The following is a 12190-nucleotide window of genomic DNA, read 5'->3' as shown; positions in this document are numbered from 1 at the left end:
ATGGAAATTCCCCACAATTGTATGCATAAGAGCATCATAAATAAATATTTGCTATTGTTAATTTGTTTTGTTGTCAATTATTAAAAAGCTCATCAAAATTGATAAGGTTATTCTATTGCGATGACCAATGAAATGCAGTAAAGATTGTTTTTGGAAACGAAAATTTGATTAAATAAGGCAATATTGTGAAAAAAAATCATCCTTCTGAAAGCATGGCGAAACCGAATAGGAAGATTCTACAATTCATTTGGTGGGACTGAAAGGAAATCACGTATTGTGAGCTGCTTTCGTGTTATCGAACTCTAAATTGATATCTCTCCTGCCAATAAATGGCAAATTTTGTTATCAATAATTTTTTTGGAGATAGTGGAAAACCCAGACAGAAATTTTTTTTTTTCGAGCACTGTAATCCTATGTAGGAAAAAAGTGTTAAATAAAATGAATTTTTGAAACGATCATGAGGGGATCAATTTCACTTACAGTCGATGACAAAAACGTTGGCACAAATTCCAAGAAGAAAGCAATTATGTAAGTAATTCCTTTTTAGCCCTTGATTTATTCAACAGTGTCCTATGTTTTACAGCTACAGTACTTACCCAAAATATTAAACAAACCCCTTTGTTAATTGTTCATATACCATACCAGATGCCTACACATCAAGCGCTCACTCATCTCATAGACCAATCGAGCATTACGAGCGCAGCTAAACAAACCGGCCAAAACAACCTGGCCGCTTGATGAGGAAAGTTTAATTCGAGTAATAAAATTACCATTCCACAACGAAGCCACATACACACAGCACACTCTCATCCTTCTCCACTACGAACTCCACTTGCCAGCCTTGCTCGATCACGGACCGGGGTCTCGAACTGCCAAAGTGTAAAGTGGAAATCTCAAGAACCCGACCGAACCCGCACGGGTGGCGCCACGCAAGTGTGAGCGGCACGTTTCGCATATAGTGGAAAAGTTTGAATCGTGCATACTATAATGAATGCTTTTCACTTTCACCGACCTCATCTTCTCATCTGAGTGAGTAGCGCAGCATAAAGAGAAAACAACCGGAATGAAGAAAAAATCCTTGCAATCCATGGATCCTGCATCCATCCATCCCACACACTGGCGTACCTAACACGGCCTCCATTTCACGCTATCCCAAAAAATTACGGAAAAAACGAGCGAAGAGAGCATTTAATAGCAACAGTGCAACCCCATAAATTCAGTACACAGCATTTTGTTTTATTTTCATTACATCCTGTCGACTATCCTGTCGAAGATACGACCGCTAAAACCTGGCACGGGAATTTACTGCTGATGACAGTGCAGTGCATAAAAAAGCACGATCTTATACACACACACACACACATATTAACAACAACGATGAAGAACCACAAAAAAGAAACAGTGCCCTGTTCCAGTACAAGTACGTGCTAAGAATCGCCTTTAGTCGTTCATCTCGGGTTCAGCATCACAGCATCCTTCGTTCTGTTGTTCCTCGTTTTTGCTTTACTGCACGTAGATCATGTCACGACTGTCGGGAACGCTGCTGGATCTACGAAATTGTTGCGCGATGCCATCATCCGGCACGTACTAATTAGCTTCCGGTCTTTCCCGTCGTGGGCTCTCCCACTTCCTCCCACCCTGGCACCCGGGGGTTCATGTTCGTCTCCCATTTTATCGGCAATCATTGGTAGCGTAATGTCAAACAAATAGCGCAGGAGTCCGGGTTCGCCGGGTGCGCGCCCTACGTGGTACAGCCGCGTGACCACACTCATCAGAGCAGAGAGAAAGAGAGAGAGAGAGAGCACACAACGTAAATAGCGATAGCAATCCAGGGGAAGGAGATCGAGGAAGAATAACTTTAGGGGCCCACTTTACTTGCGCCCACCCGTTACGACACCAGTTACACCGGCTTTCGCATGGGTATCACGTAACGGGCCGAGATGCTCCGAAGCTAATTTAAGTGGCATTTAAGCAACAATGTCTCCTTTTTAAGGATGGTTGCTGGCCGCGATCGAGTTCAAATAAATCAATGTGCACCAAGGGCCGACCGAGTGGGTGACCTAAAGCTCGCTTCAAATTGATGATTAAATTAGACTTGCACTCGAGAGCGCTGTACGCTTCTTCAGCGCAGCGGATCAAGTGGTTTTGCCTTTAGCTGGCAAAAGAATGCTGAGAAATTCCTTCCATTAGTGGAATTCCTTAATTTGCATACACTGTTGTGGGAAGCTGGGCAAATTGTTTTAGTATAGCGTGACAAATATTCGCTCTAATATAACTAATTTACTCAGAGTTCGGTTAGTCAAGTCTTAAACAAAATATAATGTCTTTTCTTATCGCTCAAGGACATTCTCATCTGTTGTAACAATAGTTGCTTTATTTTTTGCCACTCTTCTCTAACATATATGTTAAAAGATGCTGAACAATGGTGGAAGATGAAGGCATTTGGGATAAATTGGGCAATTCCTAATGAACTATGGCTCAATTGTTAACAGACTTTTAAGACATTACCCTTTAACATTAACGTATTAGAGATGGACATATCGCTGCACAATAAGCTCCCACAGAGCTAAAGCCAACAATTATTTCACATTTAGTACAAACCCATTTGCGTCCCCCCTAACATGCACCCTTGATCGTACCTCCAAAAAACGGGGTCACCTAACAAGGAAACACCCAAAGTGACCCGCAAAAACAAAGAAACATCAGACCATTCCACATTCCTCTCCCACCGCTTCAGTTTACCAAATAAAGAACTTGTGCACTGTAGCACAAATTCATCCTATTACGACCTCGTCATCTTTTTCCGTACCGTGTTACAGTTTTCGTTTCATTACTGTCACCTTAGAAGCGCATCCTTCAGCATTCTCCACCGGCTGACCGACCGTGGGGGGGGAGAGGTGTATTTTTTGTGTTAATTATGTTCCAAATACATTATGTCCCTCTGTTTCCTCTGCGCACAACGCGCAGCACGTGTAACGGGTCGGTTCCATCCATCCCACAAGTTCCTGGCCACTACACACACACACACACACCCATACACACTAAAATTTTCCCCCAAAGTCCAAAACAAGCATCGGTGAAATATTTGTTAGGCTCACCCCGAGCGGGAAAAGCTAGCAAAGCAAATGGATGGTTTCTGCGTGTGTGTTGTGCCGGTACGGCCGGTACAGCCTCTAATGCAAAGTGTACCAGAAAGAAAAAAAACTACACTACTTGCCACCGTTTTCTGCTATTGCATTTGTGTGCCTCTTCAAAAAACATTGTAAACAGTCCGGAATGAGATGTACAACAGCAAAACACATCCTCATTTCCCCGGGTGGAAAAGTAGTTTTGTTCTTGGTTTGTTTTTTTTTTTGCTTTTCATTTGCCTCCGAGTTTCTGTGTGTGTTTTGTCGGGTTTTTGCGTTTCTTTCAAATGTTTTTTTTCCCCCGCTAGTAATCCTTTTTTTCGAAAGGAATTTCAAGAGATTTTTTTTTCGCCTGTTACGCCACTACTCCACCCGGTGTGCGCGCCCTAGGTCGTCTCTAGCACGTACAAACGCCTCTACGCCCCATCTGGCCCCCGTTAGCAGCGGAGGCACAAGAAAAAAGTAAACCCCGTAACGTAATGCTCACAAACCGGAAGGGTTTAACCTCCTCGACTCATCGTCGTCGACGTCGTCAGTGCTCACCTTTTGCGTTGGGAATTCGTATCATTAGGGGCTCAGTTAAAGAGAGCATGCAAAATGTGAGCTCGTTTGGTTCCCCTTCCTTTTTTTAACTTTTCGTGTTTTCCTCCTCCACTCTCTCTCGCTCTCCCATTCGGTTTCCACTAAGTATTGACTAAAAAGTCTACACCGAACACCGAGCAAAACGAAAAAATTACAGCACACACACACATATACAAATCTACTACAGGAACCCCACGCCGTGGAACTTGAAGAGCGGAAAACTTGATGAAATCCACATGGAGTATTTACCTCTGTCGGTGAACACTTGACCCTTCTCGGGTAGCTTTGCGGGACCTAGCGAGGACATCGCTCGATGGGGCCGGTCCTCACACATTTTTGCTCACCGTAGCAACATTATCACCCCGCGCCCGGCACCCGCAGCCAGTTCCGCCGGGCGGACAACATCAGCGGAACACATCAACATCGGCATCATCATCATCATCACGTCACACTCGGGCAGGGGGGCGGTGTGGCCCCGACGCATTCAGCTCCACCGCAAAAAAGAAGGGAGACATCCATAAATGTGGCAGCATTTTAGTTTCTGCCTCTGCCAGGCGGATCATTGCTGGGTACTTAGACCCCGTAATGACAACCATTTTTCAGCGAGCGCTCACTAATGCACTCGCACAAACGCACACATACATACACGGCATTGGTACACATCCACTACACGTGGTTGGGTGTACTAGAGCTACCGACCCTAATGACGTCCTCTCGTCTACTTTGCCGAATGTTTCCTCTGTGTTTTTTTTTTTTTTTGTTTGCATGTCCTGTATTTGTAAAGCGATGAGTGGAGGCCAGATCCAGGATTGTGTACCTTCTGGCTCCATCGCTGCTGCTGTTCCATCCCCAGTTCCTTTAATCCATCATACCAAGTACGTCAAGTGCGACTCCACACCAAATTCCCCGGGGTGTGCAAATGCGCTCACGGGTCCAGGAGGTTGCATGCTCGAGTCTCGAGTGCACCCGGGGATGCGAGAGTGCGAGCAGGAGTAAGTTTTGGCGAGGTGCCCCAACAAACACGACAACAAAAAAAACCCACCACGCTCTCCAAACGAGCACAAACTTCGGCACAAAATATTCAAATGTAATTTGTAAAATTCACCTGTCAAATAATGTGCAACCAACCTCCGCCGTCGATACGGTAATGCCACGGCCACTGGGGAGTATCGGTGGAAAGCACGCGGCGGATGCTTGAAATCTCGACGTAAAGTTTCTCCACCACGTTTCCACGTCGCATCTTTCGTATCCTGTGCATTATCGCTTATCCTCGTCCAACGTTGACAACGTTTTGCCGATAGGACCGATTGTCGGTATTGAGGTCGGTATACTTGCGAGTTTGATGATAAGAAGCCGTACTCAAGAGTTGTTTTTTGTTTTGTTTCTTATTCAACTCACTTTAACCCAGCCTTACCTGTGGGGACGTGGGGTGCCGGGGTGCAGAAGAATTGCATCGACGAAAGTTGGTATAGTGTCGCGCCGAAACGTACAAATCCGACAACTGATGACGATTGTCAAACGATCGAAGTTACGGGTCGGCGGGGTGGATCGTACTAAAAGTCGGTTTGCGGAGGGAAACAAGCGGACAGAAACATAAAAAAAAAACTTTTAATGAAATTTCACAATTTTGTTTGCGCAGTGCTTGTAACGCGCGGTAACGTTTACCACATCGGACGTACGCTGACAGGATCGGTCAGTTTTTGTTAGAAAGTCTATGGCCTCTGGGTAAGTTTGGAGACGTTTGTAGTTTCGTTTAAAATGTTTAATATTTTCTTTCGATCGTTAAGTTTGAAAATAATGCCACAAAAAGGGAATTGAATGGAATAGTGCTAGGGTTACGAAAAAAGAAGACGTATTGTTATGATAAAAATATCGTTTGGAATCCGGCGTTGACAACAGGACCTGCCCATTAAAAATGGCGATAAAACATGGCCGGCGTACAAATCAATGGCGCCTAGATCATGAAAAACTAAACTAAAACTAACAAGACAACTGCTATAAGAGTCCGATAATGGCGAACGAGAACGTGATGAGCAAATGTGGATTGTTAAAAGATGTATTTTTGGTTTGTTTTTGTTATGTTACGTAAAATTATTGTTTGAATGCAGTAACAGGCATTAAGATACGAAATTAGATCAAATACAGGCTGAAAACAGAGCAGAGTCCTATAAGAGTCTACTAAGAGCCTAATAAGAGCCCGATAGGAGCCTGATAAGTGCCCGATAAGAGTCCTATAACAGACCGATGACAGCCTTATAGGAGCTCGATAAGAGTCCGATACAAGCCCGAAAATAGCTTGATCAAAGCTCGATAAGAGTCCGATAAGAGCCCGATAGGAGCCTGATAAGAGGAGCACTGTGGGAGCTTGACTCCATAATGCCAATCCTGCACCATCCATCCAATACCATTCCTAATTCACTTCGCTAATCGGATCATGAATAACTTAAGTTAGTTAATTAGGATAATGTATTTAAATAAAGCTAAAAATAAAGGTAAATGGAAAAAGTAATCAAACAATTGTTAAGTAATATTTTTCTCAATGCATTATAACATCCTGATCTCAAGTAAATACGATTAAAAGTAGGAATACCAAAGTATATCTTCATATCCACAACAATGTAATACTTTTTACAATATAAATAACAATTTAAGCATTCTACACACTATCGCACACAACTTAACTAACTTCTCACTACCGTAAATCTGTGGCCAAATGTGTACGTCACGATAACAATCAATGAATCTATATCAAATGGGATCATCCCATCGAGCGCATTTATTTCCCCGTCGAAATGCATCCTCATTTCATACCTCATTGAACGTAGCGACTGTTCGGAAATAGTTAAACCTTAATATAATCCATTCATACGGTTAGCAGCATCCAACAACAACAACAGCAACGAAAAAGGCACCGATCCACACACACACACACACACACACTCACACATTATACAGCAATGGAACGGTTCCAGGCGCCGTTTGCAGCGTTCCCGGTAACGTGGCCGGGCCCAATTTACGTTCTCAAATTCCCATCTTTGTCATCAGTTCCTTTATTGCGTTTCGAGAGGGCTGCAAAACGGGGTGTGCCCCGGATCGGCATGTGCGGCGCATTTGATTGTGCAATGAATCTGTTGCAACAATGAACTCGCCGAAAGATTACCATGTACGATTTCGTGTCATCGTCGGGCACGGGGCAATCGCTCCCGAGCGCTCCCAGCACCTGAAAGCACCTTGCGCCGGTTCCCGTGCCGTCTGTGTGTCACATCCGAAAAACCCCTTCGAGCGCCGGCAAGTTTGACGTTTTAATATTCTGTCGTACTGCACGGGCAAACCACCGTACCACGAGGTTCGGCTTCCTCGGGGGCATTACAAATCGAAATCGAAACCTGAGTCTGGGCCCTTCTGGCCGCCCGGTGTGAGCAGTTCCGTGTCTTATCCCCGGGAACGTAATAGCGTGCCCGAACGAAGCGCTGTGTATCATCCGGTTGGAACCGCGTCGATGTTGGGAGGCGAAAGCCCGGCCATGCCGACTTACATGGGTCCGCACCATCTTGGCCCAACGGTGGAACACTGTTTCCGATTCGAGTGTCATTCCGCTTCGATTGCCCGCTGTGGCTGTCGAGTGCATGTTCCATCGATCTTCCAGACAGCCTCCAGCGACTACCGCCCGATGTCCGTGAAGTGCTCGTGACAGTCCTCTGCCAGTCCTGGGAAATTGCCCGGCTGGGCTCTGCACTGGTGGCAACCGTTTGGCAATATCATCCACCACCCCCGGAGTCCGCTCCATCTCCGCCCGGGGTTTTTGCTTACAAATCGATTATCTTGAACGGATCGGGTGCTACGGATCAAGGGCTACGATTATGTCTCCCGCGTTTGCGTTCATTGCATAGTGGGGAGTTGGTGTTTTTTTTTTTTACATCTCACTTGTTCTGTATTCATCATTTTGCTCCAGGTGTTGTTCCACACTGGTTGACACCCGAAGATGGGTGAAAAAGCTAGAACAAGGGATAAAAGCTTACCCGCCCAGTGGTGCGGCTGTGTGTCTCTCGATAACGGGAAGAAACCCTCTGGAAGCATGTCCACCGAGGTGGAACGACTGTACGGCATTGATTGAACATTTCCCTTCCATGTGGAAGAGCACAAGCACCGCTCAAAGACATCCGGTGCCCTCGCTCGGCGGGTGGTTAGTGAAAATGGTGAAAAGTTGTTTCCCCCCACTAGCCCTCCTTTTCCCCCCAAAACATTCCTGGATGCTTCACACGAACATTTTTTCTCACCTTTTTAGCCAACCAGCCGGTTAACATTTCCTCACCAAACCACCACCCAACCCTACCCAACATGGCTGCTTGGATTTGAACATTTCTTTTGCCACCGCTTCGGGAAAAGTCGCCCACCGGTTTGAGGGCCTGCCAGCACGACTGTCGCACGTCATTAAACAGCGATTCCATATATTTTAAGCTTAATGCTGAAATAATAATCAGGCGAGATAATTTATGTCATCATAAAATAACTATGTGTTGATGTTTATTTTTATGTTGCTCACTTTTTTTCTGTTTTCCTCGGGACTCGTTGGCAGTTTTGTGCGCCACGCCATATTTCGCATGTTGCGTCCTTTACCATTGCATACACACACACACACACGCACAAATGGACGAATGCACAATTACACAACGGATTTCGGTAGCGGCACACACAACACCGTCAAAAAAGCTGCTGCCGTTAAGAGGCAAGGGCAATATTTCGCTCGTTCGCACACAGCACATCCGGACAAATGGTGAACCGAACTAGAACGAACAGTGTACCGGCGCATCCTACCCCACACCCGCAACGAAACCCCTCTTTTGGGGGGGAGCAGAGATGGCCATAGGACAGCAAAAAAAAAACAGAAAAAAGAAAAGCAGAGAAAAAACCCAACACACACACTCTTCTCCTACGAGCAGGACCCAAGAGCGAAGCCCCCGGGTGGTGGGCCGAAAACCCGCGGGAACACCCGGATCGGTTTGGTCTAGCCTTTAGTGACTGCCAAAAACCGCCGGAAAAGTGCCTGCTTTGTAAAATAGATTTTGCATTATGTTATAAACATTACGAGCATCAAGCAAGCAGACACGGTTCCCTCGTGCACATCGTGGCTCAGCATGCAACAACCTCGAGAATGGGAGGGAAAAAAACACAAACCTTCCGCCAAAAGCCTCACCGAAAGTGTTGGAGCTTGGATGGGTTTCAGGGCGCAAGCCACACCACTCGCTGTCCGATGGTAAAGAATGCCATGGCTGCCGTACCGCTGCCGTACCAGATGGTTCGCCTGTTTGTGGAAGTGGAGATCACTGTTTGGGAAGTGGGAAGTTTTTCGGGGTTTTCTTTCGTGTTTTTTTTTTGCCCAAAATTTGCCGAAACTACTGTGTTTCTATGTAGTTGTTTTTTTTTTGTTTTGTTTTTGCTCTTTCATGTTCGTCCATATTTCCTGCCCACGTTAGTGGAACGACTAACCGGAACCAATGGAGTAGCAAAATTAAATGGTCTTACTATGGTGCAAACCGTAAAAGCAAAATGTAAAGCCTACGCCAGAGTACCACAGCGCTCACACAGTGTGGCTGGAGAAGGAAGGTTTCTTTTGCTGGGAAAATATTCATACCACATCGTACCAGGTACTTGTAACCTATGGTAGGAATCGATTTGCTTCATTCATGCGGCTCCGCGTGAATATCTTTTGTTTCCCCAACTGCAAACTGCAGGCTGTACACTACACCGGTAACGTATTGAGTTAATATTAGTAAAACTGTACTTTCCTTGCTACGGTAGTGCAAAGCCGTCCACATAACGTGAATAATTTTTGGATTTTTTATATAAATTTATGTTCTTTTAAGTCTACGAGCATATGTGCAATCGAATTGCTGAACATTTATTTGTATGCAAAGTAATAAATAATTTCACCTTCTCTAGGATTTAATTCCTATTAAAAATATAATAATAAATCTAATATATTTTTGACTTTTCATAGATTCACCGTTTGCTAAATATCGTACAGTTCAATATTTGTTTGTTTGTTTTTTTCTTTAACACATAGAAATGAATCATCATTAATCATAGAAGTGGTAGAAATTTATTGTTTTAATGAGATATTTTAAATCGTAATAATATGAGATCGATTTTTACCTTTACTGATTCGAGAATTTATAGATGTACATACTTCACCGTTTTGCAGATTTGAGAAATGTCTCTGATTTGCTGAAATTGAAAACTAGTTGAGAGAGTCCATAGATTCATGAATCTTTGAGAGTCGAATCATAATTCAAACAACTCTTTTGTTGAAAATGTGTATGGAAAACTCTTCTCGTGGGATTCGTCGAGAACAACTGCCTGAAGCAAAAATAACATCATCATCAAGCAATTAAACAAATCCTTCACTCTCATACAGTACAAAGTACTGCTGTTTGCTCATGCAACGTAAATTATCTCCAAAACCATCCAGCATTAGTGAAATCCTTCATTATCTGACGTTAAAATCAGTTTGAGTCTTATGCCTGTCGATAGTTAGCAATGTTTGCTGTCAATAAATACTTTCCCCACTAATTTTTGTAATAGCACTAGTATAATATATCTGTGTTGTTGCATGGTCCTCTATTGCTCAGTCTAATCTACAACATTATAAGCACCCTTCAAACCGATCATAGCTCACGCATTGATTTCTGGAGCAGAGGTTTTACAACAGTGCAAAGATATGGCTATATAAAGCGAGCGATGCTAGTGCCAAGCGATGGAACCGGTGCCAAGGTACTACACAGCATAAAGCAAATCATCATTTGTGCATTTCCTTTTCTATTTCAACACCCATAAGCCCATGAAATTGATGTTGTAAAGAATGTTAGGTTATTTCAGTTGAGCTAACTCAAGGATCCGACTCCAACGACATTAGCAAAGTAATGTATGACGCACTGGAGCTAAGCATCTGTAAATACACAATTCAACAACATGTATCAAACTGTTTACGTCAATCAAAACCCATTTCCAAGAACTTTGAGCACCTTTTTGAGTGTTGGTAATGAAGCTTCTATGAATCCACCCTTGATTATTACTGGTTTCTGAGCACGCATCAAGCTAATGAATATTTGCTTCCTGATGGAGATTGTTGCTTCGTACCAGTTGGTACTGTAGATTGAATCAGCTACATTTACACTCTGCACGTGTATAAGGAAGAATATTTAGAAATATCTTAATAAGAGCATACTGCACCCGAAACTCACATGATCGCGAATCGATGATCCATGGTAGGTGTAGATGACAGCCTGACCGATTATGATTGCGACCAAGATTACCACCTGTGCTCGCTTGTAAATGTTGCCAACCATAACAAATTCGTACCCCAACAGACACAATATTGTCGATACCAGAAACAGACAGTAGAACATGGACGATTGAAAGAGCCACGACATCTTTTGCGCCAGCGCCAACACATCACTGTGATACGAGATTACCTTATGCAGCTCACGATCGGCAAACGGTTGGTCAGCGGAAATGTCAAGTCTCTCGAACCGTTCCCGAACGATGTCAAAATGGATAGCTAAGTTGGTGGCCATCTCCGAGTAACACACGTCGATCGTCACGCTAGTGCATATGGTTAACATCATCGAGTCACAATTAAGCAGAAAGCATAAACCATACACAACCGGATGTTGATAATTGAACGGGAAACTGTAACGAAAAGGTGTTGTTTTACCCCGAATTAATCGCAAGCACTTACGATTATGCTGGTGGACAAAATACCTAAATGGTGTTACAAAATGCACATGATGCTCCTGTAATGATAGTGTTACGCTTGCAACAATCGCGATCAGCACATAAAATATAACCACGATCGTTGCGCCGATCATGTAAAGTCGTACCAGTTTGGCATGCACATCGTTACATTTCGCAAACCGTGGTAACTCAGCCGGCGTGATGCATTTTTGCATGCGCTTGAAGGACTCCACCAGATCGTACATTTCGTGGGGATGGCTTATGAACAGGCAAAACTTTACCATGACTATAGTATTTATCTGCATCAGCATGACCTCTTCACAAGTTACGACCAGATCGAAAAACGGCATTTTGACGAGATAAAGCACATGAAGCGGGATGAAGGAACCCATCAAAATGAAGGAAAACCACTGTCGGCAACGGTACCACCTGTTTGGTCGTTCCACTATACCACAATAACGCGCGTACCGGAATTGGTAGGCAGGGAATTCGTTCTGATAAAACATGCCGCACGATTGCAAGATACTGTTAGGTATTGTTCGTCCATCTGCGTTTTTATAATAAATGCTTGCTCTATGTCTCAAGGGGTAGCTTTACATCAAACGTTGGGATAAGTGCATGTTTTGCGTCTTCCATTATTTATTGTGTGAATTTCTTCCCTCGTAGGACACTCTCAATATAAAATAATTGATTGTTGATTTACATTCGTGTGATGCAGTGTGGTGGTGCTTTGTTATTACCACGTT

The 12190-nt window shown here is 43.9% G+C and overlaps 1 protein-coding gene across 1 annotated transcript; it reads right to left on the bottom strand.

Moving 5' to 3' along the window:
• Nucleotides 1–10596: 10596 nt before the first annotated feature.
• Nucleotides 10597–11950, bottom strand: LOC128303051 (odorant receptor 82a-like). The gene is made up of 4 exons (XM_053039903.1): nt 11472–11950; nt 10952–11399; nt 10733–10885; nt 10597–10656 (listed from the first exon to the last, which is right to left on the bottom strand). Exons 1-4 carry the CDS (start codon nt 11948–11950, stop codon nt 10597–10599), a joined length of 1140 nt encoding a protein of 379 aa, XP_052895863.1.
• Nucleotides 11951–12190: the final 240 nt, after the last annotated feature.

Source organism: Anopheles moucheti, chromosome 3 (assembly GCF_943734755.1).
Source record: "Anopheles moucheti chromosome 3, idAnoMoucSN_F20_07, whole genome shotgun sequence".
In the NCBI taxonomy this organism is placed as follows: Eukaryota; Metazoa; Arthropoda; class Insecta; order Diptera; family Culicidae; genus Anopheles; species Anopheles moucheti.
This window is presented reverse-complemented; position numbering and strand designations above follow the sequence as displayed.